We start from the raw sequence: 27,322 nt of genomic DNA, 5'->3' as shown, positions 1-27,322 counted from the left end.
ATCTAGTCCAGTCTTTCAAAATTGTCATGAACAGACAAAATCAAATCACCCACCCTTGACCATGAGGAAAGTGTGTATTTTATTCGTCCTTCCAAAAAACAGCCCCTGCTCCCCCCAACGCATACACACATTCACCCTAGCTGAGTAGAATTTTGAATAGCTGATCTAGGGCCTAATTCAGCAAACTACTTAAGAAAACATTTAGCTTTAAGTATGTGCAGAAATTCATTCCTGTTTAGCAAAACACATAAGCACGTGCTTAAGTTCCATTGAAGTTAAAAAGATTTAAGCACACATTCAAAATTAAGCATGTGTTTAAGTGCTCTAATCAGGGCCACTGTTTTGTCTCCCAAGGGCCAGTGCAGGACTGTTCCCTGCACGGCATTGTTCAGCCTTTATTTAAAAGTCCCAATCGATAGGTTTTCCACCACTTTCCCTTGGGAGATTCCCCCAATATATGATAAGAAACAAACATGGCAGAACTTTTATGATTATTTATTATCTGTGAGGTGCCGGCAGTGTGCCCGGCCCTGTACAAGACACAATCATTGGGCTGGCAGACAGAAAAAGCGCTGTAGAACTTCGCCCCAAAACGTTTTGTCTCCAAGAAGCTAATTAACGCATCCCAAAGGGATAACAGGTTTTCTGAGAACGCACCTGGGCATCAGATGTGCACCATCCAAAGAGAACTCATTTTGTTATCTTTACTGCTTAGTTTGGTTACCATCCAAATGGGATTTTAAAAAATGGCCAAAATACTGTGATGGCTGGGCCTTGTTTTGCTGAAGCCTAACCATCTGCAAGAAACATTTTTTTTCCAGACAAGGGAGCAACAGTAAAAAGACTACTACTACTTATGGAAGTTAATTTTTTTCCCAATAAATATGAAGAATTATATTTAAAAAAAAATGAGAGAAAGAATCTTAAAGTGTCTGCTAGTTTCCATCAGGGATTCTTATGTTCACCAGATTGATATTATCATTTGACACGTGTTGGAAGACATCCACAACAACTCCACCAGCCTGAACTGCAAGTAGCCAAAGACAAAGCCGGACAGGACATCTGTGATATGGTGCCGTCCAATCATGATGCGGGAAAGCCCCACGCAGAAGGCCCAGAGGACCAGCAGGATCCGGAGTGGGATGGCCAAAACCAGGTGGTTGAGGAAGAATTTGGACACCATGGCAGCTCGGCTGGCGTGGCCAGCTGGGAAAGCGTAGATGTCCATGGTCAGATAGTCCAAGAGGCCGGGGTGGACATCGTATGGGCCTCGGCGCTTGGCCAGCTTCTGCAGTCCTGCCACAATCATGACGTCCAGGAGTAAGGCTGCAAAACAAGGGAGAAAGCGGTAAAGGTCATGGAGACAAGCAGACAGGTCACTGTTATGAGATGTTCAGCAAGAGAAAGGGAGGATCTCAGGACAGCATTTGTGCTGGGGCAATAATTGTCTTTGCACTGAAGACCTGAGTTCAAATGTCGGCATAGATGAAAACAAGTTTGGGAGCTTTCAGCCCTGGTTATCGCCAAAGCACTCTACAAACATTAATTGACCCTCCCCAAGCCCCCCCCATGAAGTAGGCAAACATTGCGTTATCCCCTTCTCACAGGAGGGAGAGCCTTAGGTCCAAAGAAGACAAATGACTCACCCAAGATCACAGAGCGAATCAGTGGTAGTGCTGGAATTGAAACTCCAGAGTTCCTAGCCCTATGCTTAGATAACGGTTCTCTAGCTTAGCCCCCATTTGTGTGCCAAAGGAAACAATCCTGCAATACAGCACGTTCTGCTGTACAGATGGTTGAGGCTGCAAGTCAGGAAGACTGAGCTGCAGTAGCAGAGCTGGCTGGGGGAAGTTTATGCAATCTCTGCCTTAAAGTAGGCTTAGCTCATGCCAGAGCTATTTAATTCCTTGTTCTCATGAGCCTTTAAAAAAAGACGACAAACACAAATACAACAGCCTCTTCCCTCCCCACATCCACAGAATTCTACTGAACTGGTGGATTCCACTAGTGGGAGGACATTAAGGGATACTGACAGGTTAAAAATGATATCATTGAGAAAATGGCCTCATCTGCATAACACCACCTTGGTGAACTGAAAATGAAATGTGGTCATAATTCTCTTTGATTTCTCACTTCTTTTCTTTTTGCATTCTCTAGGGCTGGAGCAAAGAATACAGACCAGTCCACGTCACTGTGATTTCTAGTTCGTTTCCACTTTCTGCGTCTCACACGTGAAGGCTGCCAATTTTACAGGACAGGATGGTTTGGTTTTTAGAAAGCTAGCTATTGGAATGAATAAAAGAAATAAAATATTTGTGACATTTGTGCTGGATTTGGAAAAAGCTGCTTCTTCTGAGGCCTAGCTTGGAGGATCAAGCACAAGAAGGACAAACGAATGTACATGAGTGTGAGATGGTCCTGATGATGCAGACAGACACTCTCCTCCCATTCCCTCCATATATGAGAGAGAGAGAGTGAGTGTGTGAGAGAGAGAGAGACAAATGTTAGAGACAGACAGTTCTTGCTTTCCAACTGCCACACGGGTGGTTTCTCTATCATTCCTGGCTCCTCTGCCTTAATTGCTCCTGTCCGGAAGTAATTTCCATTTCCCTCACTCAGACAGGTGCTGTTGATTTTATTCTTCAATTTGTTTAATCCCCTCATCTGCCTTTCTGCCGCGTTTCTAATTAGGTAGAGTGCTGATTTCAGCTCCTTGCTGGAAAGGAGCTGCAATGACAGCAGATATACACCATAGCAGGCACAGCCTGCTCCATCCGCAGGAATGTCAGAAAGCCAGTTGCCTGTTTTCTCAGGGCTGACTAACACTATTCACTTGAAGCTGCCAAGATTTTGCAGGGATTGAGGGGCAGGAGGGGTTTTTCTGTATACAGATGGCAAACAAGGTAAGCAGTTATCCCAGATACTGACACACCTTAGCCACAAGGCAAAAAACAAGGGCCCAATCCTGCAAAATGTTACTTGGGCGAGTAATCCCATTGACATCAATTGAACTGCCCCCCCATGATGAGTACTACAGAAAACCTTAAGTTAGCTAGCTAGTAAGAAGAACAACAAAACTGTGTTTATCCAAATAGACTAGGGGACAGGGAAATTCATTTGGTTAAATGGGGCTTCTCCTTAAGAGAGGTTAGTTAGTCCAGGAACAGTAAAACAGCAATGCACATGGAAGGGATCACAATATCCATTCAGATAATCAGGAATAAGAAGGCCTTGACTCTCTATTGCTGCTCTGTAATATTCTTGTCACAACTAGCTAGTGAATTCTGACTCACGGGTTATACCAGATACCTGCAAAGATGGCATCTTCGCCAGTTGTGTTCTTCCCTGCATAGCGTCTAGACATTTCACCACCCCAAGCACGGCAACATGCCGAAGGGGGAGCTCTGCCGGTCGCAGGTCCTGTGGCTCCGGTGAACCTCCCGCAGGCGTGTCTGTGGAGGGTCCACTGGTCCCGCGGCTCCACCGAAGCCGCGGGACCAATGGACCTTCTGCAGACATGCCGCGGAAGGCAGCCTGCCTGCCACCCTCCCGGCGACTGGCAGAGCGTCCCCTGCGGCATCCCGCCCCAAGCACGCGCTTGGCGTGCTGGGGCTCGGAGCCGACCCTGAAAATGTCTATCATGAATACATGCACCTTGAACACGCACTCCTCTCAATATACATTTCAATACAGCTTGAATAGCATCTTGCACGCAAAGTGTAGCCCATGCAAAGCTAAGCACGCAAGACCATAGAATAGACATAGGCATAACTCAGAGGTAGTATATAGAGGCCAGAATTTGTTTCTGCAAAGCCCAAATGAGGGGTGGTTTGGCTCCAGATCCCATGTTATCAGAACCATCAAAGGGCACTGGATTGGGAAAAAAGGATTCTGATTCCAGCTCATCTTTAGCATACGTGAGAGGAAACAGTGTTGTAAATCCACTGTAGAGCATAGGGAGCAAATGTATTCCATTCCTAAACACAAGAGGGGGAGGAAGAGGGAAGGTTTACAGATGAGATTTGAAATGAGGTGGAGAGATGTAATGAGGCAGAGGATGCAGAGAAGCTGTTCAAGACAGCAGGGGACTTCCCAGGAGAAAGATCTTGCACTAACAATGGTGAAATTGTGAGAAGAAATGCCAACAGTGGGTGCTCCTGTATTGTATGTGTCAGGAGTTCTCAACCTTTTTCTTTCTGAGCCCCCCCAACATGCTATAAAAACTCCATGGCCCATGACAACTGTTTTTCTGCATATAAAAGCCAGGGCTGGTGCTAGGGTGTAGCGAGCAGAGCAGTTGCCAGGGGCCCCACGCCAGAGGGGACCCCGCGAAGCTAAGTTGTTCAGGCTTTGGCTCAGGTGGTGGGCCTTGGGGCACCAGGCTTCAGCCCCATGCAATTGGGCTTCTGCTTTCTGCCTTCGGCCCCAACAAGTCTAATGCCAGGCCTGGTTGGCAGACTCCCTGAAACCTGCTTGTGGTCCCCCAGGGGGTCCCAGGCCCCTGGTTGAGAACCACTGGTATGTGTGATGCACTAGCTGGGCAGGAGGGAAGTTAGCTAGGGATAGAATTTCAGGTCTGTCGCTGTTCATTCTGCAATAGTATTTGAACAGAAGGGGGTTTCCTTTGTGTTTCAAGATTTTCTAAGACTGATTTTTCACAGGGGCGCAAGGAATTGCAAAAATAGGCCAGCGATCTTTGAACCAGCCAGCCATTCACTGTTGTTTTTGTTAGAAACCAAATGTTGTCAGCAAAGCTAACAGCTGCAGAGGGCAACCGTTCAGCTTGGCTAATCACTGTGGGGAAGTCTTGCTTAGCCCTGACAGCGATCCAGGTGGTCTCGTGGGCTCAGGCTCTCATTTTGCTTCATGAGCTACAGCTGGACACCAGCTTCGGACCCCTTATCACCATTCCTGTTAGGGCCCCAATTCAGCAAAGTACGGATGCACATACCAAATCAGGGCCTATTATACTATTTCTAGTAGCGGGTCTCTCATATGAGCCAAGAAAGTGGCCATTGCTCTCCCTAGGCATATGCTGCAAGCCCTGAGGCTCTGGGATAGGATCATCTTGTTCTGAAATGGACACTTGCTTTAGCCTCACTGGACTTATGCATGACTTAATAAAGGGGCAAGTTAGACACATTTAAATTACTTTGGTAATGCAGTCCGTGGCCCCTAGCTGCTAAGTCCTAACAATGACCTAGGCAGCATCGGTTGTGAGAGTCAGCCTGGGAGCTAGAAAGCCTCAAAGAGTCAATGGGTCTGTCTGTGCCTTTTCCAGCAGCCTCAATAATATTCATTACAACCAACACCTGTCCCTTCTCTACCACGAGATACTACAGCTTGGTGCTTTTTCTGTCCCCTTCCCCTGCACTGTGGTCACCACCACCGAGCAGCTTGTTCCCTGATGCGTCTGCAGCAGCCTCAGCAGTGCCCTGGCTCTGAAGTGCAATGCCGGGCGGCTCACCCCAGCCCTAGAGCACAGACCCAATCAGCACTTTTAAACCACACACCAAAGCAAAGGTTCTAACCTTGCCCTCCCTGGCTTGCTTATCCTCCACCGCTTGCCCTGGGGAAACACTACGCCAGAGTGAATCAGCACGTGGTGTTACCGCAGTTCTAACAGAGTCAGCAAACTGCCCAGCCTTCAGAAATAGATACAAATGGTGCAGTCACTCAGGGAGCACATAGTCCAGCTCATATCCCCCTGCAATTCCCCAACCTACATTCTTGTTTGGATGGAGGCTGTGGGCTGGCTGAACTGACCTCCCCCATCACTGTTTCAATCTTGCAGCCCAGGGCACGTAGGATTCTCTCTCCAGAGCTGGCCTGCTGCGTGCGCAGGAAATACAAAAATAAAGGGCTACGTTTCTAGCAGATTGTCTGAACTGCACCTGCAAACACTGCCAGCACATCCATTTTGCGTGAGTACATGTTGATTTATGAACTGGCATCTGCACACCCAGTTCCCCTGTCCTGTGCACCCAACATGGAAACAGGCAAAATCTTTGGGCCTAGATACTCGATGACTGTAGAAAATTTTGCTACTGCGACTCTACCCTATCCAGGAGAGCCAGAGGTCTCTGAAACTGGATCTCCAGCCTGCACTTGCACTGCTCCCTAGAGAGGGAGTTTTTCAGGTTTATAGCAAAAACGGCAAAATGTCACCTGAGGCAAAAGTGTGACTGGCTGCAGAGCTAAATTTTTATTGCAACAGTGCCCATCAGCAGAACATCTAGATGCCATTAGATAATTTTAGGAGCACATCAAATATTTCGAGGGAAGGAATCAATTCTCCTTTCCTTCCCTTTAGGTTTAACCCTCCCCCCACCTCCACTTTTTTTTTTTTTTTTTTAAATGGCATGTGCTCAATTTCTCCTGTGACCCAATGTTTTTAAAAAATGGGCAAAAATCTCCCAAAGTGCAAATCAAGATGGTTTCACAACTCCACTCAGCACATAAAACCGAGGGCCAAATCTTACCTATCTAGGGAAATCTAATATGTGATATCTAAATAGCTAAAATCTGGCCTCTGATGCTTGCCCACTGGATTCCCATTGAAATTAATGGAAGCCACATGGGTAGCTATTAGCTCTGCTAACAGAGAAAGGGTAAATGTATCTACCTTGTTGCTACTGCATTCAGGAACTATGCAAAAGTTGCAGCTCAATAACAGGAGAGAGGTAGTAGCCTCCTGCATAGACTGGTTAGGGACAAGCTTAGAAGTGTTAATACTTCCATTCATATCTTCAAAAACTCTCTCGCTAATATCCCTATTAAAGGAAGTCTGAATAAAAGGATTTCCCTCTTTGTAGTCTCTTTCCTTTCTGGTGTTCTGAGGTGTGAATGCTGCTGCTGTCCCTTTAAGAAAGGGTTCTGAAGTAGATTCAGGTGTGATGATCTTAAAGGGACAGCAGCTCTCGCTGACTGTGCGGGAAGGCTGGCTGACTCCCATAGGTTGGAGCTAGAGAAGCGACTCCAGGCATGTGGGTCCGGGGAGATGTTTATATGGATAAGTTCTCCGATGATTACTGCTGAACAACCTGGGTGCAGTACCAAAAAAGACAAAAGAAAGCCCCAAAGACTTTTGCTTTGGCTGCTCCTGCAGGTACTCACATGGAATCACTCAAATGAGCAAGGACAACTCTTGGCAGTAAGGGCTCTATGATAAATATCAAACTAAAAATCAAAGCCAGGACCCAATGGTTCAGCTAGTAACCCCCAGGCATCATTACCACCTGCCAGTCACGGGGTAGATGGGAAAAGGGGAGGTGAGATGGGTGGAGAGAAACTCACTGAAGCAGGGAGAACTTACAATGAGCTCAGAAAACAGCCTGAGAGTAATACTGTATCAGAGAGTTCTGCAGATAAAGCCCTATCCTCAGATGAATCCCTATGGATGTTAGGGCATGGGCAGTCTGGCTAATCTCTATTTATTACTTGTATTACAACTGACTGGAAGATAGCTAATGTGATGCTAATTTTTAAAAAGGACTCCAGAGGTGAACCTGGCAACTACAGGCCAGTAAACCTCCCTTCAGTACTGGGCAAATTGGTTGAAACTATTGTAAAGAACAAAATTGTCAGGCACATAGATAAACATAATTTGTTGGGAAATAGTCAACATGTTTTTTATAAAGGGAAATCATGCCTCACCAATCTAGTAGAATTCTTTGAGGGGGTCAACAAGCACGTGGACAAAGGAGATCCAGTGGATATAGTGTATTTAGATTTTCAGAAAGCTTTTCACAAGGTCCCTCACCAAAAGCTCTTAAGCAAAATAAGTAGTCATGGGATAAGAGGGAAGGTTCTCTCATGGATTGGTAACTGGGTAGGAATAAATAGTCAGTTTTCACAGTGGAGAAAGGTAAATAGTGGTGTCCCCCAGGGATCTGTACTGGGCCCAGTCCTATTTAACATATTCATAATCAATCTGGAAAAAGGGCTAAACAGTGAGGTGGCAAAATTTGAAGATGATACAAAGCTACTCAAGATAGTTAAGTCCCCGGCAGACTGCGAAGAGCTACAAAAGGATCTCACAAAACTGAGTGACTGGGCAACAAATGGCAGATGAAATGTAATGTTGATAAATGCAAAGTAGCGCACATTGGAAATCATAATCCTAGCTATATGTATATACACACAATGATGGGCTCTAAATTATCTGTTACCACTCAAGAAAGGAATCTGTTACCACTCAAGAAAGGAATCTTGGAGTCATTGTGGATAGTTCTCTGAAATCATCCACTCAATGTGCAGCGGCAGTCAAAAAAGCGATCAGAATGTTGGGAATCATCAAGAAATGGATAGATAATAAGACAGAAAATATCATCTTGCCTCTATATAAATCCATGGTATGCCCACACCTTGAATACTGAGTGCAGATGTGGTCGCCCCATCTCAAAAAAAGATATATTGGAACTGGAAAAGTTTCAGAAAACGGCAACAAAAGTGATTGAGGGATATGGAACAGCTTCCGTATGAGGAGCGATTAATAAGACTGGGACTTTTCAGCTTGGAAAAGAGGCGACTAAGCGCAGGATATGATAGAGGTCTATAAGTGGTATAGAGAAAGTAAATAAGGAAGTGTTATTTACTCCTCGTAATATAAGAACAAGGGGCCACCAAATGAAATTAATAGGTAGCAGGTTTAAAACAAACACAAGAAAGTATTTTTTCAAGCAACGCACTGTCAACCTCTGCAACTCCTCGCTGGAGGGTGTTGGAGGCCAACACTATAACGGTGTTCAAAAGGGAACTAGATTAATGGAAGATCGGTCCATCAATGGCTGTTAGCCAGAATGGGCAGGGATGGTGTCCCTAGCCTCTGTTTGCCAGAAGCTGGGATTGGATGACAGGGCATGGATCACTTGATGATAACTGTTCATTCCCTTTGGGGCACCTGCCGTTGGCCACTGTCAGAGGACAGGATACTGGGCTTGCTGGACATTTGGTCTGACCCAGTATGGCTGTTCTTATGTTCTTATTACACTAGAACGCAGAGGCTCCAATCTGAATCAGGGCTCCACTGGGCTAGGCACTGTGTGAATATAATGTAAAAAGACAACTGCTCCCCTGGAGAGCTCACAATAGCCACAGCTGTGGTAATACACAGAGTCAAAGGTCAAGCTAAAACCAAGCACTTTCAAGGCTGTGATTCTCATCTCCTGGAAGTTGTGCCACCAAGGGGGTTCATGAAGCTGTTTTCTGGAACTCACGGCATTTCAATAGCACCTACTGCTTGTGTGGAAAACTTCCCAAGTGTAAGCTGCTGTAGAAATTAGTCTTCCTGAACATATATCCCAACAAGAATATAAATTGATGGGCCTGGTCTTTTAAAGCCCTGAGGTCAGTAGGAGCGGGAGCTCCTCACCAACTCTGAAAGTCCAGTCCGCTCCTTCTCAATATTCTTTCTGAAATGTGAAATGATCAGGTTCACCTGCCACACACATCAATGGAGACAGTGGCCACACATGGCACAATGAACTTAAACAATAACTAATTATGATATAGTGCAGCATTCGGGGAAGGTGGTTTTTCAGTCAGAACACCACTAAGGATTCTGGGACATGAGGGTCCCAGGAGGATAATATGGTGGAGGAATTTGGGGTCATTGGAATTTTAAAAAGTTAGACTCCTCCTCCGAGCTTATCAGAAAACAGCCTGGAGTGAAACCACAGGCTGCCTAGAGAGCTTCCCCTTGGATATAACATGCCCTTGGGAGCTGGGCAATTTGTATCTTAGAACCAATTACTTAGCATGGCTGCTTCCCAAATTTGCTCTGCCATGCACATGCTCTACAATTATTCTGGAGAAGAGAAGAGCAAAGGGTGAGCACAGTGAAAACACCTCGTGCTGTGGAGGAGCTGGGCCTCTGCGGGGCACTTGCCTCTGAACATCTTGCCTATTGGGTTGAAGCAGACCTGTTTCCAAACCCCGGTTACCTATAAATCCTGCTATGTGCAGAGGCGAGCTGACATGCTGTGAAACCTCTCCCACAACTGTCCAGCTACCTCGGATAGAGATTGCACAAATACTGCACTGATAATACCCATGACGACACCAGAATAGTACCGGGTTATCCCATAATGGCAACCATGCCCACACAGTGCTAACGCATCCTGTAATGGCATCATCTAGCACGAGACTGCATGGTGCACAGGCAACCCATAACGACTGCATAGAACATGAGACCACTGCATCCACGTAACTAGACTGGACTTATGGTCCGTGTCTCTCATGGGAGGGAAGGCTGGGGCCAGGTGCGGAAAGGAAAGGAAAGCAGAACATTTTGCGTGTGAGGAGAAGGAAGAGAAGTGCTTTGTGCTGCTCACCCACTAGTTATGCAATGCCTAGCCTGGGCAACCCATAATGTCATGATTAAGGCCCAGCTTCAGCTAAGTACATAAGCACGTGCTTAACATGAAGCTACACTTCATTGCTGAACAGGGATAAACTGCAGTCAAGCATGTGTTTAAGTCCCATCGACTTCAATGAAAGTGGAATCAGCCTCTTAGATTTTTTTTTAATAGCCTTGGAGGGTTTACAGCACCTCTCACCTGTAGAACTCAAAGCACTTTACTAATCTTGATGACTTGGGCCTCTCAGTGCCCCAGGGAGAGTGATAAAGGGGAGCCAGGAGCAGAAACCTGAAATCACATCTAAGAAATCCTCTAACAAAGTGGAGCTTTTCAGCCTGGCTCTGCCAGGAAGAGAAAACCTCTAATACTGTCCTTACTTCTTACTCCAGACTGACAGCGAGGGTCCCTGAGCCTCTCAACACTCCCTGCCAATCCTCTGGTGGCCTTAAAAAAAGGCAATTGGAATCTGCACTCCTGTCCTCCTTTCCCCCAACTACTCCTCTTGTCAAGCTGCATCAGAGGCAAACACACACACATTGCCCCTGGGGCAGGAGCCATCACTGAGGCTTCTCCCAGCAGGAGCAGGATCCATGGAACAACTACTTCCAAGGGTACCTTAGAGTTCAGAGCTGGGGGAGGCGGATCCAGACAGATGTCCCCTGCAGGATAGCACAGAAATATGGCCATTTCCCCCTCCCCCATTTAACAACCACAGCTCTTCCCTTCTCTTTGAATCTGCATTAGGCCTCAGGGCATACCACATTCTTCTGAAGTGCTTGGCATTAGTCATGGCTGAGACAGCTGATTAATCTAGCTGGACCAGTGCTCTGGCAGGGATCCTACATAGGTCCTGGTTCCGGCCCCTGCAGCAGCTAAGCAGGTGCTAGTGTGTCACCGGGCCTGCCACTATATGAAGGGACACTGAAGACTCATTATAGGATTGTCCTTTAACAGCACATATTTGCTCTAACTACAGCAGGTGGGATGAGGAGGAGGAGGAGGGGAGGCCAGTGAGCTGGATGCAATTTGTCATTTATCGATGCCTGAACTCATCAGGGACAAGAGGGAAGGGAGACAGGTCAAAGGACCTGAGGCTTTTACTGCAGCACCTGAGAAGGATAATGAGCGACATTTGCAGCATGACGGGTGATGAAGAGGAATGTTCACTCCCAATTTGAGACAGTGTGGATGGGGCACGCAGAGAGCACTGGAGGTGGATGTGTCTGAGGTTACCTCCGATCAACACCCGCCATGGGCCAGTCACATTAGCCCATTTGACATTTAAAAGTTTCCACCTCACTGGGCAGACAGGCTGCCAAGATTTCAGCAGGCAAATCAGATCCCAGGAGGGGAGGCTAGGCAAGCATCTCTTGCGCATTCCAGGGTAACAAGCTGGAGACGGGACCACCTCCGAACAGAGTGTCTGAGCAGGGAATGTACACACAAGTCGCTGGGTCTTCAGAAGCGGTTTCCTCCACCACTGGAACATAATTTGTTTCTGCTTAATTCAGATACTCCCTAACATGTTGATGAGATAATTAAAAAAAAAATCAATGTGTCTGGCCTAAAGGCAATCCCACCTGGGCCCCACCAGCTCTGCTGCACATGGACTGACCATGGGCAGGTCTACACTAAAAACATTGCATTGGTGCAACTGCATTGATGCTTAAGTGAAGATGCTCCAAGACTTAGGGGAGAGAGCTTTCCCACGGGCATAGTTAATCTGCCTCCCCGAAAGGCAATAGCTATATTGACAGGAGAAGCACTGCCATCGACATAGTGCTGTCTACGAGGGGTTAGGTTGGTGTAACTGTGTTGCTATGGGGTGTAGATTTTTCAGACCTGAGTGATATAGGGTACGTCTACACTACCCGCCAGATTGGCGGGTAGTGAGCGATCTATCAGGGATCGATTTATCGCGTCTCGTGTAGACGCGATAAAATTGATCCCTGATTGCTTTGTCGTTGACTCTGGAACTCCACCATGGTGAGAGACTGAAGCGGAGTTGACGGGGGAGCGGCAGTGGTCTACTCGCCGCCATCCTCATGGCCAGGTAAATCGACCTAGGATACGCTGACTTCACCTACGCTATTCGCGTAGCTGAAGTTGCGTATCTTAGGTCAACCCCCCTCCCCTCCCAGTGTAGACCTAGCCGTAGTTAAACGGACATAGGTCTATAGTGTAGACATGGCCGTCTGGCATGCCACTCTCCTTAAGAGCAGAGAAGGAGGTAACTCATTGCTTGGGTTGTGTCCAGGCTACTGAGCCCCAAGACTCAACAGAAAGGATATGTCTACATTGCAGTCAAGGGGTGCGATGCCACCTTGTGTAGACATCTCTGATCTAGCTCAGGTCCTGGAACAGAGATACCAGGGTAGTGCATGCTTCAGTGTGGGCTAGATGCATTTCTGGAGCCTGTGAGGGCATGGATTCACTGCTACCAGCACCCAAGCTAGCAAAGGTATGTCTAAACGGGCTGCAATCACATTCCTTGATTCCAGTGTAGACATACCTACAGATACATGAACAATGAGCCTGCCTGCACTGCAGGGGCATTCACCTATTACTCTCTAAACTTCCAGAGTCCTGTCCCTGGATGTACTAGGCTCAGTATAAAGTCAGGGATGGATTTGCAGGATAGTTCCAAAGTCCTGGTCAGGAATCTATAGGGGAATTCCCCAGGACAGTACAGCCTGGTTTCCCACTTCTCCTGGCTACTTGGGGCTTCCCAGATCTTAAGGCTGGCTCTGCATACAGGGAACATACTGAAGCGAGCGTGCCCCAACCTTTCGCTGGCTTTTATGAAGGGGGAAATCCCCCCACCCCAGCCTTTCACCCTCATTCAGGCAGACAGCAAATCCTTACCCTGATGCTAGGAAACGAAGGATCCGTCCACTTCATTAGGTACTGCTTCTTTGAGGGTGATACATCCCTTGTGACAAAGCCAACATACGACTTAGATACAGCAAGCAGGGCTGGTAATGGACGGTAACATCTTATTTAAAATTTAAGGGCCAGGTCCCCTAACTGTTGTAGCTTCACTAAAGTCAATGGAGCTATGCCACTCTGCACCAGGTAAATAAATAAACTTCTCCCCACCACCAAACCTAATTCAAAAGTAACACGATCTAGTTGGCTCCTAGTGGGGCGAGATGCAAAAGCTGAGGGATAGGAGGGGAAAGGGCAGTGTAGGCTAATGGGCAGAGCAGGGGACTAGGAATCAGCACCCTGGATTTTTGTGGCAAATTCAGCAAGCCACAATCAGATGTGGCACCGATGCCCCAGAACCTGGGGCTGGCATCTCCGCTGACGTGCACCTTGTGTAAGCATTTATGTCTATGCAAGCTGAGTGCAAAATGCTACCAAATCCACATGGTAGCACTTGCCACTCACCTTGCACAGGCATGAATGACTGCACCAAGAGCAAGCCAATGGATAATCAGGCCCCTGAAGCCAAACTGCCTGATGTTACAGAGACTAGTATAACAAACCAGGTGTCCCACAGTCAGAGTTTTACACTGACAGTCTATCAGGTTCCCCCAGCCTGGTTACTAAATGAAATTAACCAAAAGTGGGGCTTTGTGCAGCCAAAGGCTGAGTCCTTCAAAAGAGGACTTTTGTGTCCCTCATATCTCCAAGAAGGATGAGCCCCTGGTACCAGCCAGCCCAGCCCCTTCACAGCACCTCAAGCCTGATTCTCTTTTCACTCATACCAGTGTAAATCAGGAGTAACTCCACTGAAGTCAACAGTGTAAACAACAGCAGAATCAGCCACTTCCTTCCATGTGCTGGGGGAATTAACTAATTCCTTGGGCCCAAGCAAACTTCCCTTATGGACAGGGCCCCTGACAGCCACTCAGCATGGCCTTGGACAAGTCAGCTCTCCTCTCTCTGGCTCAGCTTCCCCAGTGATAAAAGTGGGGATGATACCAGTGCCTTCCTTCCTAACAGGGTTGGGAACTAACACACTCACATTTGTACAGCATTTGAACACCCTTGCATGAAAAGATGCCGCAAGAAGGTTCACTATTACTATTCTATTATTATCCCCAGAAGTACAGCCTTCTGTAGGAAGAAAAGATTTAAAGCCAGTGCCTTCCCTGACTCACTACCAGGGAGCTGGAGCCCTTACCCTTAATGAGGATTTCTGAGTAGGGGAAAGGGGTGAAGATGGAACCGATACTATCAGGGCTCGATGGGTAGTGGCCTTGGAATCAGAGCTTGCATTAGAACAAAAAGGGGCCCAAGGCTGGGCAACAGAACCAAACCCCTCCAGGCTTACGAGATTTTTGGATCCAGAAAGCATCAGTTTATCGAGCTTAATCAGTTTGGTTTTAACAAAGGGAAGGTTAAGAGATGACTTGATCACAGTCTATATGCAAGTATATGGGAAGAAAATTTTGATAACAGAGGGCTTTTCAGTCTAGCAGACAAAGGTATAAGATGATCCAATGGCTGGAAGTTGAAACTACTTACATTATTTAGATAAGACTAAATTTACACTAGAAAAAAGGTACTACTTTTTTTAAAAAACAGTGAGAGTTATTAACCATCGAAACAACTTGCCAAAGGAAGTGTTGGATTCTCTATCACTTAAAGAAACAGCCAAAATTTCTAAAGATCTTCTTCAGTTCTAACAGAAATTAATTCAGGGATGTCCAGCGGTACTCAAAATGTCTGACTAGACGATCACAATGCTTCATTCTGGCTTTATAACCTATGATTCTATGGACTTGGGCCCATTTCTGCTAGGTGGATTAGAATCCGAACAACAGATCCCGTCCCCCTTCAGCCTTGGGAAAGTTTGGATTGAGATTGGCGCACTGGCCTCAACTTGCCAACTGTGGCAATTTTATCGTGAGTCCCACGATATCTGATTTTCTCCAGCTGCTGGAGTCAGATGAGTAGCTGAAAATCTCAGCTCTCATTTAAAGAAGGTAAGTTTCTAGCCCTCCTTATTGCAGAGAAAAACTTGAAAATGTGACCTCTAAATGCTCCAAATAAAATGAACCCACATTGTATGGCTTTAAATCTCGTGATTTTTAAGCCAATCATGATTTTTGGGGCCTGATTCGTGATTTTTGAACAGATGAGATTGGCAGTACCCAGGCCTCACTCTCCTGAAAGCGTGTTCTAGCAGAGGAGCCCTTATAATGGGGACAGATACCCTCTTCTTAGCGACAGGCTGTGATTCTGCTTCTTTACTTTGGTTGCTTGGCATTTGTGGCTGAGGATGAAGCAGAGGTGAATTAATAAATCTTAGCATGGATGGCAAATGTGTGGGCCAACATGGGTAGCTAGGGAGGTGATCCACAGCTGGGATCCATGCTATGGGAAGGGCTAGATGGGGATGGCACAGAGCTAGATTTCAGCACCCCCACCCCAAACATCCCATCATACAGTCGGGAAGTTTTCACCCAGCGCTCAGCTCGCGGGCATGTAGCTCACTCTCCATCTGCAGCTGTGCCTCTTCCAGGTCCCCGGTCCTGTTTCAGCAATCTCCTTACTCCTTCACTTTGCAAAGCCTCATTACAAATCCTAAACAAGCGCTTTGTGATGGGCTGGCTCCCTGCCCAGAGACTGCATCAGAAATTCTGCTTGCAGTCTCAGACTCTGAGGGGGCTGGGGGAAGGGAGGAAAGCCAAGTGGGGTGAACAGCCTTGCTGCTTCCCCTTCCAAAGGGTCAGGGCGAGGGTGGGAAGAACCCATTCCCTCAGACGTATCCCCACCCAGAAGGGCTTTATCATCACCAAGTATTGTAGGATCTGAACTGCATATGGGGCTGAGCCAAACCAAAAGGGTGACAGAGGATGTCGGACAGTATCAGCAAACCAAGTTTCTTGCGGGGAGGTAAAAAGTCAGTGACGGGAGCCCTGTCTCCTTCCAAAGGAGAACTGAGACATTTAAAAGGTCACTGAAATATTCAGGGATCCACCTAGGGAAAAAATCCCAGACTCTTAGTGAAAAGCAACTCACAAAACAGAGGAGCAGGGAGAGACACATTCGCTGGCCATACCACGCCCTTCTCATTCTCTTAGGTACAATGGTTCTTGTGGCCACTGGCTGGGTCCACCAACCCCACATCCCTAGTTAGGCCTTTCATCCTGACAGCACTTAGTTATTATGGCAACAGGCACTCTATAAATAGGCAGATCTCTGCCCTCCTAATTTTGGGCCTTTCACTGGCCACTCCTGTTGTATCTGCCACCCCCTTGTACACAGTAATGGCAAGTCTAGGCAGGGAGATGATGGAAATGTGACAAGGGAGATGCAGGGGACAGAAATATCTCCATGCGTCTTGTTCCAAGTCTCCTGCAATCTCCCTAATATGCCCCTATCTGGAAACTGCCTAGTTACTATGGCAACAGGTGTTAGACAAAGTACACCATTCTTTAATCATTAGGAGATGAAACTAGCCTTTACATTTCCTGTGAAGAACAAGAAGATCAAAAATAACAATTTGTTTTTGTGGATCACTGGGAGCTGGGCTAAGATTTGGGGGAAGCCCAGCAGAGGCTATTTTGGGCACCACCTCAGAACTGAGGGGATCTACCGATGTGGGCTTTGTGTTCCCAAGAGGCCAGGTGCTAGCAGCTGCGTGGCTAAGTGTGAATAACCTGTGAGAAGGGGGCCAGCCCAGGACTGCTTCATATTTGGAATCGTAACTTTGCAGTGAAAAGGGCAAGTGACTAAAAAAAAAAAAAAAAAAAGCAAAAGCTGAAATTAGCATTCGATCATTGGATTGCAAATCTTCAGAAGCCCAGAGCCGCAGGCTTCCCAGGCCCCAGAGGTTAGCCTTGCACAGGATATGGGAACAGGCTCTGCCCGGGGCCTTTAGTTCCTTACCAATTGGTCCTCATAGTCTTTTAAAAGGGGCTTCTCTCTGCTCAGTAAGGTGAAGCAGAGCAGCAGATGATGGTGCAGGAGAGGCACCTGCTGAAAGAAGGGAGGAAGATCAAAGAAGCAGGAGCAGGCCAGAGACAAGACTCCCTTTGGGGGATCTGAGAAGAGGAGCCTGAGTCTGTTCAAGGCAAGGAAAGGAGGGCACAAAACATTTGCAGAGAGAGTATCAAACTTGGGTGACTGATCCCCATTTTTCCTTTAACCACCCTCGACTGAAATCTTAATTCATCTTTAAATCTTCCCCAGCTAAGCCTCTGAGAGGCAGATACAGCATAAATGAAGGATATGGCTGACAGCATCAAAGCCATAAGGTTTTCCTGCCCACAGGTTTGGTCACTAACTGTCCCAGGTCCCATTCTGCTAGTCTCACATTGCACAGGACCTTATTCCAGGAATAGCCCAATGGAAGTCAGCTGAACTTCTTATGCAGGAAGGCACAGAACCTAGCACGTGCCCTCTAGGTCCTTATGCTGCGCCCATCATCGTGGCATCAGAGCGCCTTCCTGCTGTCCCTTGTGACTAGGGGCTGGGCTTTGAGTGCAAGAGGTGGAGTATTTTACTCACCTAGCAGCAGGTTCATGAGGACTTCCTGTCCCGCCAGCGTGCTGCTCTTCACCAGGCAGATGAGTGTGCCCCCGATCCAGGGTACGCCATGCCCTGTGATCCCGATGAGTGTGATCATGGAGCGGGCGCTGCCCCAGGACGAGGCGCTGCTGGCACAGACTCCCAGCCTCTTGGACATGCAGATATCGATGGCCAGCAGGGAGTTGAAGGCAATTCCCTTGAAGGAGGGGTTCAGCTGCATGCAGTCCTCCTCGGGAAGCTGCTGCGATTGCCTCCGCTCCTTGGTGCCCTCGTTTTGGATGGGAGCCAGACCAGACTGGCTGCCCTGCTTTCTGCTGGAGCTCCTGGTCTCCTGGTTCCCTTTCATGGGCTGGTTCAACGAGAGGAACTCAGCCCTGTTCAGGACATTGTTCCGCTCTCTGGCTCTGGCCCGGCTTTGGGATGCTGGCATTGTGCAGCCTCCCTAGATGAAACCTGCTTTCAAAAAACTGTATAGGAGAAAAATCCCTCTTCCCTTCCAATCAGCTCTCCCCACCTCCCCCCTTCACAGAGAGAAATTTGGTAAGCGACACAGATTCCCTTCTTGTTCAGTCTCCCCCAGCACAGACTGCAGCTGTTAAATATAGAGCAAGGAATGCACATGGCTGTTTACTTCATGGGCCTAGCAAGCTTGGAAGAAAAATTAATGCCAGGCTTGGCAGCCAGTCCAACACCAGAAAAAAGGTTAAACAGCCAATGGATACAGAGAAGAGGAGGGGAATTCTGTATGCCAAAGGTTGGTTGCTTCAGGCCTGGTCTATTTAAATCTTCCAATTGCTTATATCCCCAGGGCTGCAGGGGAGACTGGGAAATGTAGTTTTTCACCATGTTCGTCCATCTGATTTAATGGAGGAATTAGAGCTGAAAAAGATCACTCCATCCCCTCTCCCTACCAGGGCAGGATTAATTCCTGCAGGCTGTCGTGCAGCCTGGGTTTGAAATATCAAGAGATGGGGCTTCCTTGGGGCACTGTCAGGGAGTTTGTCCAGATCTTTTCCATTGCTTAGTTTCAACCCCATGGCTCATAATTGGCCCCCTTGTCCCCCTCTTGCGTTGCTCTAAATAATTCCTGTCACACCTCGGTGTTAACTGCCTTCAAATATCACTAGTCCAATATTCCCCACACCCAGCCACCTTTTCTAAACTCCTGCAGTAACTGCTCCACCAACACGCTAGCCTCCGGGCCGTAGGTGTAGCAGCACCTGCCTTTGGATTAAGAGAGACGCCGGATTGCTAATGATTTCTCTTTTCTCTACCACCCACACACTGAGTCTGGCCTCATTGTAGCATGTTTGTACTACATTGCACAGAATCACAGAACCCTGATTCCCAGCAGCTGACAGGCGACACCTGCAAACTCAAATCAGTGCAGAAGATTACAATGCAGTTAGCATCTGTAGCTGAGCAAGGTGTGATCAGAGAGACTGTAAGGCACGAGATTCAAACGGAAGGGGAGTATGGGAAAACTGATAGGCTCAGGGAATAGGACGTGACTGGTTTATTAGGGAGAGGTGTGATGAGGTGTAGATAGATAACAGGCATGTTACTAGGAGACCAGCTGATGCTGCATAGGTTTGAGTGGGATGGGGAGTTCAGGGGTTTAAAACAAAGAACTTTATGGGGCAGGGGGCAGAAAGGAAAGAGGGGCAACAGAATGACCTCAGAAAAGCCAGCAGTTAGTAAATGGACTGTGTTAGGTAAGACTCTTCCCTAAGGTGTCTTAGCAGTAGTTAGTTCCAGACTCAGGTTTCTTAATGCACTCTGGCCATTTCTCTCATCCCAGCCCCACTACTTGCAGTTTGGTGTACAGTTCAGTCATCAACCCCTATGGGAAGTGCTGCCTGGGTTGCCAGGGGGAGGGAGAAATGTCTTTTACCACCTGACCTAGCAGAAGCGATTTCAGCTTTGATTGCGAAGTAGAGATGCCTGCACTGGAGTCCCTCGGGTAAGCTGCAGCTCTCTGTGGCTTCAGCCCAAGCCACCTCAGCACCACCTATGCTGTCTGCCACCTCAGCTCCCTGCATTGCCTTGAAGCACCTCAGTTTACGTCTGTCCACTACCTCAAAGCCAACGACTGTCTTGAAGCTACCTCTGTAAGGAGTCTTCAGAGAAGAGTCAAAGCCCTACGGTGGAAGGGCATCTCAACAGAAGCCAGAAGCCAGTGTATCCATTCAAATTACTTACTTATACTTTGTCCAGTAACTGTTACTGAGCTATGCAAGGTCACAACAGTGGTTACAGTGACTTCTCACCATAGGCATATTTGATGCAGTTCTCTTGTCCCTTCTTTTCCCACCACAGACAATAGCATTCTACTGCCCCCAAACTCAAAACTTAACTGTGTCTTAACGAAAATGCACCAGATTGTTACATAACTGAAATGCAAATGAGGCCTGGCCCATTCAGTCATTTCCCCTTGCTCACCAATAGTTGCCAGAAGAGAGTTCCCTGCGCTACAGAGCCACTCTCCAACTGGAGTTCTCATGCAGCTCTGGGCTGCTCTTCTCTCTGTTCACCGACAGATGTCAACAGCGAGCTCCCTACTCTTGCTTCAGGCCACATCTGCATAGGGGCTCAGATCAAGGTCCTTAATGCAATATACACAGGATAGCAGAGGACAGCTTGGGCCAGCCCCCAACCAAGTTGTTCCCACCCCACCCCTTGTGTGGGTGGTAGCCACACCTCAGCAGATCTAAATGCTGTTGGGACTAGAATCTTTGCCATGTAAGATTTGGATCTACAGCTCAATGGATCTATGCTTAATCTGGCATGCCTTGGAAAGGAATTGGGGGTGTCTCCAGAGACATTTCTCTGCAGCCCTGTTGGCCAGGCTGAGTCTTTTGGAGGGGATGCCTTTGCAACTTTGACCCCTCCAAATAGTGACAGGAGCAATATTGACGGTATTGCTGGATTGCCCTTCAAGCCACAAGGCCTCTTTGTGTGTCTCAGTTTCCACATCTGTCAAGTGATATAATATGCACCCATCTTTGTCAAGGGCCTTGAAATCCTCAGTTGATAGGCAGTGCAATTAAAGATTACCACTGCCCCATGATACACGCACATTCCTTGGTTCCAGTGCTGTTTATCAATATGAGCATTAAATCATTGCATGGGAGAGCTGAAACCATCCGCAGGAGGTGGTTTTGGGATAATAAAATAAATAAAATTTTGCACATCTATTGCACCTTTCATCTGAGTCTCTCAAAGGGAGTTGCAAGAATTAATTAAGCATCACAACAGCCCTGTGGGGGGAGGTGGTATAAGACTTTGTTACAGACAAACTGGCACAGAGAGATTAACCCATGACGTGCCCAATCAAATCAGTGGCAGAGCTAATAAAGGCACCCAGGAGTCCCAACTCCTCTTTTTCTGATCACCAGATACATTCCCCCTCTATAGATAACAGGTAAAAAATATATTTTAGTCTAATGCAGCTTCTTAGCCTCTCTTGCCCCAAAGATCTACCACTATGTGATGACCAGCTGAGGACAGAACTCTTTCACTGCGTTGCAGCAAACTTTTCTGTCCCCTCCCCTCTCCAAACACACCTATCCTATCCCAGGAGCGACACCCCTGCTTGATTTGTAAAGACAGCTACTACATACATGTATATATAATACACACAACCACACACTTGTGCAGACAGACAAGAGGCAGCACAGGAGCGTTGTTACTAGTACACCACAGACACGCAGTAGATCCTATTTGATCAGAGTTATGTAGCTGTATTCTTACGATATCAGAGAAGTCAATATCCCTGTTACTACTGGTCTGCCAATACCCTGTGCAGAGGTTCCATGGCGTGGGAAAAATCACAGCCCATGTGCTATTGGCTCAACGAGTAACTGCTTTAACTTTATGATAGCCGTCACTCTTGCTCTGCATGGTCCAGACATTCCTACTACCTACTGCAGTGGTGTTGCTCTATGGGGCTGTTTGTAATGAAGTGTTTTTGTGGCAATAGTCCTAACAATCAGGAGGAAGGGTTCTGTCTCTCTGGGCCATGGCTAGGGGGGAAGGAGGTTGTTACTAGGCAGTTTCCCTAGTGGAGTAATCACAGGGAAAAATACTTTGGAAGCAAACACTGGGCGTTAATTTTAAATCTGATGGGTGTCTCTCCTGCCAACTACTTTCCAGAACATCGGGGACACACTCTCCCTCTCTCTCACACACACATTCCACAAGCTCTAATCACGGCCCCAGCCTTAAACATAAGCATAAGTGGTTAACTAGGGCACCACATAGATTTAGCAGCTTATTTCCCAATGTCCTCCTCCCAGCAGCTTGATGGGAGAGGAAGGCAATTATCTGTCCAGTTCCCACTCTTCCTAAAGGGAAGAAAGGAGACAACTCATTGCTTTTCCCCTTTTTCAGAGGTAAGATTAGATTGGGCAAGGGCCTCTGCTTTTAGCAGCTTGTTGGTAGCAGCCCCACAAATAGGAAGGCTGCAATGGTCTGTCGCCCGGGAGGGGTAGGAGAGTTCAAGAGAAAAGTTTTGGGTTTCCTACAGATCACACTGAGGCTGCATCATTCACAGATTGCCTGAGCACGGACACATGTTGCACATGCATGTTACGTGTGGGGAGAAAAAGGTGAAACACGTTTTGCAGAGGCACACCATGTTTTGAAAGCTAATCAGAAATACACAGCTTTGAAATATTATTAATAAATCATTAAAATGTGCCTTCCCTCCCTCACACTCGTTCTGCTGAGCGCTGTGCTCTCTGCTCAGATTTCCAAGGCTGCTCCTGCTGCGTTATTTTGGTTTTGCAATCTGATCCACACTGGGTTTATTTTAGCACCTTGGAGAACTCCCAGGCTGATGGATTCCAGCTCCCTTCCCTGAGGCCATGGTTCAGAGGCCTTGCTAGCTATAGCAGACTAGGCAGCTGCCTAGGATGGCAGATTTTGGAAGGCGGCAGACTGGCGGTGGAGGCAGAGGGGCTGCCCAGGCATGTGGGCAGGAAGGGGTCCCAGCTGGGCTGCTGGGGAAGTGCTCCTGTCCTCTCTCCGCTATTCCCTGAGCAGGTAAGCTAGTGGTCACAGCAGTAGCTAAGGTGCTGAGCAGCTTAGGGCTGCTCCTTGCGGCACTGTGAGGGCTAGTAGGGCTTCAGCCACAAGTGCAATGCCCCACCCAGCTCCAGGTTGGCACCTGGCTCCCCACAGGCCCTGCTACCCACGCAGTGCCTGGTTCCTGACCCAGCTGCTGCTTCAACTCCCCCATGTGTGGGCTCTGGAGGGACTGACACTGCTACGAGTCCAACACTGAGACACAAATCCAGAAAAGTGCAGGGGACGGGCCAGGCAGAGTGGGGGTAATGGGTGGAGGCAGGAGGTGGGAGTGCAGAGTGCAGTGGGACAGGCTGGAGGTGCAGGCTGGGATTGTGGTGTGCAGGGGTGGGCAGGTGGGGGACTAGCGGTGTGGGGGCCGAGAGGTGGAGCCTGGTGCACAGTATGCAAAGGGTGAATCACATCCCCAGCCCAGGTGGCTTCATGCAGGGTGAGGCAGGGGGTCCACACTGCTCATTCACTAGGCCCTTGTGGGCCAAGAGCTGCCCTCTGCCCAAGCCTGGGTCCTGTTATGGTTGAGCTGAGCGGCCCCAGGGGAAGAAGCTGCTGCTGTCTAGCAATGCTGAGCTGGGGCCCACTCTCCTCTTGAGCCCTGGGCAGCTGATGCTGACCTGTCTGGAAATATCCATTGGGAAAGGTGGCCCCGGCTAGGGATACTGCGGGCCCAAAGAGCAGGGCCTAGGGTAGCTTGCAGGGCCTAGGGCATAGGCCTGGCGGGACTTTCATGGTGGTCTGGCCCAGCTCAACCCACTGGGATGTCAGATTGGGGTCTGTCCCAGACTGACTGACTGTCACTGGGGCCTGCCCCATCAGCCTCTGACCCGGCCTGAGGCTCAGGACTGGGGGATAGCAGCAGTGGGGGAGGTGCAGAGGGTCTGCTGCAAACGTCTAGGAGAGTAGGTGCGGGGCAGCAGACTGAAGTTTTGCCTCAGGTGGCTGATTGCCCAGACCCAGCAGGTTTCTCCTCCTCATCAGCTCCCTCCTCAACCAGTAGGCTCCTCCTCCCAGGCTGGCTCCACATTCCTCTGGGCTGGTGGGGTCTGATGGCCCAAATTCCCTGCATAGCTGTTGCTGCCTATCAACTCAGTCCGCAATCCCAGCTACGCAGCCTGCAACAGCGATACAGTCAGGGAAGAACAGCAATGCCTCTGTCCCCGTGATTCTGGAAACCTCCCCATCCCTGCCCACACCAACATCACCGACACCTTCAGCACACCAAGTGCCAGCAGTCACAGCCAGGCTCCAGCAATCACTGCCAAGAAGCAGCTGCAGGCACTTGCAGCCAAACTGCTCAACAGCAAAACCTTCTGCGCCTTCCTATGACAGGACTTGTTTTCAGAAGGCTTTTGATTTGGAGGTGGCGGTGAATGGGGGGGCGGGGGAGGAACCTTATTTAAAATATACGACAGTATTCTGGAGTATTAACCCAGAACGCTACAGCAAGGCTAGCTCCAGCTGCAATATTTGAGTCCTTTAGTGTAGAATACGGCAGTATTTTTTTTTTCAATAAAAGAAGGTGCTGTATTTCCGTCATTCTGTGCTGAAACAAGCTGATAGTTCAGTATATCAGCCCCACTGCCAGGAGGAAATAGCCCCAGGAGGAATGGAGAGTGGGCATGTTACGTGAGATTGGGGCACACACACACTCAACAGATTTAAGAGGGAAAAGCATCCTAAAAGACAACCAAAGGGATCAACAAATGTCCAAGCACAACATGATGTTTTGTTACGGCTGGGCCTCACAGGCCATCCTTCAGCATGAACATTTTCATCCTCAAGCTCTTCTCCATACAGTAGCACAAGTATTGCCTTCCAACCCTGATATTCTATGATGCGCTTTACCCAGTCATCACGTGCAGCCACTGCTGGAGTGGAATGTGGCAATTGTTTAACAGTTCCCAGCATGCTACGCAGCCACATACCACCCAACGTGAAGAAGAATCCCACTGAAGCTGCAGAGATGATTTGGAGTTATAAGTAGACTATAATGACCCAATTAGAAACTGACCAGGACAGCAAAGCTAAACAGGCGAAAAGCGCAATGGGATTTTTAATTACTTTGTTTGAAGTCTCATCTGCAGACCATCACCTCAGCATCACAATGGTTGGTATTGGAATCAGTACTGCATCAGTATTGACTTGGTAGAAAGTAGTCGCTTGAGAATCAACAATTTCTGAGTTCTGCTTCTCCCTCCACCAGACCTGATGTGAGTTCATGGGGAAATCACTCCCTTGTATGCTCTGTGCGGCCCAGTTTCCCTATCTGTTGCAGGGATAGCAACAATCAGTAATGAACCCAATATTTGCATGGCACTTTGAAAAATGTAAAGCATGAAAATATTACCACTTGCTAAATGATCAATGAATGCCCCTTCTAGCAGCTATTTCCCTGGAAGCTTCCATCTAAAGACTGACCAGCTCTGATCCTGTTTAGCTTAATCTGACAATTTCACAGGCCAACAGGGCGTGGCAGCAAAACGTGGAAGCCTGTGTCCATGCCTAGTTAGTCTGTAGGTGATCTCTTTAAATGACTTTTAAAGTCAAATAGGTGAAACCTCAAGATCTCTCCTGCTCCATCTGGGGCTGGTCTCTGCTCCCCACACCCCTACAGTCATTTCTTCCTACAGTCAGAGGCTTGCTTAGCAGCTCACCACTCCCCTCCCCATCAGTCCATCACCCTGGCAGCCAGGGAAACTCCTTCTATGGTATTCTCTGGACCTGAGTGTCCCTCCCTGGCTCTTTCTGCCCCAACCTATTGAGTGGGGTGGCCAGTTCTGCTCTGTTCTGCATGAAGAGGGGGAGCAGGCCGAGGAAGGTGCGTGGCTCAGCATCCCACCTCATGCTGTTCTCCAGGGCAGAAGAGTGGACGAATGAGGGACCCTGGCTGAAAAGAGGGAGGGAGGAAGGCTGAACATTACTGTTCAGACAGAGTTGGAGGTGCGAATTTATGCCTGCACATCCCAGTGAAATTCTTGTGTTCTCGCTCGGGTCTCAGATCCAGTGGGCTCCATTGTAATTCCAGCACTGCCCAAAAGGAGCAGATACAACCTCACCCTGTCCCAAAGGCATCTGCGTGTCTGAATTTCCCTCTGCCTCCCAAGCTTCCCTGTATCTATTAGAAGACTTTAGAGTCAAGGGCAGAAATTGTACCCGGGTAGACCTGCACAGTGCCAAGCACACTGTCAGAGCTAAATAAATTGTGTATGTAAATAACACACAAGTGTCCATCTTATTACACTGAGATACTAGACTATACTGCTGGTTGACTTTGAGCAAGTCAGTTTCATGTTTCTGTGCCGCAGTTTCCCCATCTATAAAATGGGCATAATAATACTGACCATCTTTGTAAAGAGCTTTGAGCTCTACAGATGAAAAGCACTAAGAGCTAGAATAATAATTCTAGAAAAAGCGCACACACACACACACACACACGCACCCCAGGTTTGCAGCTGTGCTCACCCAGCAGGGTTCATGCTCAGACTTTCACAGAGCTCAGCACCCAACATGCTGAGGAAAAACCTCAACTTTAGCAATTGGCTTATATACAACAAGACCATAGCAGCAACATTGCAATATCAGTAATACAAGGTAACAACGTTCCCACCAGCCATTGCTTCCTAACAGCCACTTTCAATTTCTGTCCATGCCAGTAATTCCTCACTACGGAGAGCTTTTGATTTCCCATTGCTAGAATCCTCACCCAGTCCAGAGAGCCTAGGACTAAGGAAATGTCATGCCCCTGACTGAATCCACCTACCAAACTTCAGCCAGCAAATATTCCAGAGGAGAGAAAAGGGCCAAAATTAAAGTGACAGAAAATGCATTGCATTAAAAATTAAAACAAAAAAAAAGGTGGAATAAAAAAAAACTACGTTACCCAGAATGCCTGAAGCTGTTGAAAGGAAATGCTGTTTTGCAACGAGGTCTAGCTCCAACAGCTGCAGTTTGAGCGAGGAATACAGGGGGAGGGCTAGGAGTGAGGGAGGTATGAGCGGCAGAGAGAGAGACCTGCTAATAATACTGCAATTGGAGTGGGGTGGAGGGAGAGAAGCTGTCATGCACAGAGCTCCCTGCCTGGAAAGCCTGCAAGAACAGCTGGGCTGCATGAGAGTGCCACGGGCATGGAAATGCTGGGAATGAGTTACTTGCAAAGTTTGACCTGGTTGCCTTTCTGATGCTGCAGCAGAAACTGAAGCACGGTTTTGTTCCCCCACCGTCTAAGGGACTGATCCACGGGAGAGGCTGAAATACAATGCAGACACTGCCCCCTGATTGATTTCTTGCAAAAAGAGGAAGCTTGCAACAGCGAGGAGGGCCGCTCCTGCTTTGCTCACCTTCCTAGACATAAAGCAAAAAACCCACCCTACCTACACACACACACACAC

The 27,322-nt window shown here is 48.0% G+C and overlaps 1 protein-coding gene across 3 annotated transcripts in view; it reads right to left on the bottom strand.

Annotated features, from left to right (window-relative positions):
* Positions 1 to 479: 479 nt before the first annotated feature.
* The window catches only part of PLPP7 (phospholipid phosphatase 7 (inactive)), a 43,997-nt gene continuing 17,154 nt past the window's right edge, over positions 480 to 27,322 (bottom strand). Inside the window, exons 1-3 of one of the 3 annotated variants that reach the window (XM_030536075.1) lie at positions 26,815 to 27,318; positions 17,829 to 18,291; positions 480 to 1,326 (exon numbers count right to left, since the gene is read on the bottom strand). In XM_030536075.1, coding sequence (XP_030391935.1) covers positions 962 to 1,326; positions 17,829 to 18,279 — 816 coding nt within the window. In that variant the 5' untranslated portion in view covers positions 18,280 to 18,291; positions 26,815 to 27,318 and the 3' untranslated portion in view covers positions 480 to 961. Of the gene's footprint in view, positions 1,327 to 17,828; positions 20,113 to 26,814; positions 27,319 to 27,322 lie in introns of those variants that run through there. The other 2 variants (XM_030536073.1, XM_030536074.1) reach the window with 2 other exon arrangements.

The sequence above is a fragment of the Gopherus evgoodei genome, chromosome 16 (genome assembly GCF_007399415.2).
Source record: "Gopherus evgoodei ecotype Sinaloan lineage chromosome 16, rGopEvg1_v1.p, whole genome shotgun sequence".
Lineage (NCBI taxonomy): Eukaryota > Metazoa > Chordata > Testudines > Testudinidae > Gopherus > Gopherus evgoodei.
This window is presented reverse-complemented; position numbering and strand designations above follow the sequence as displayed.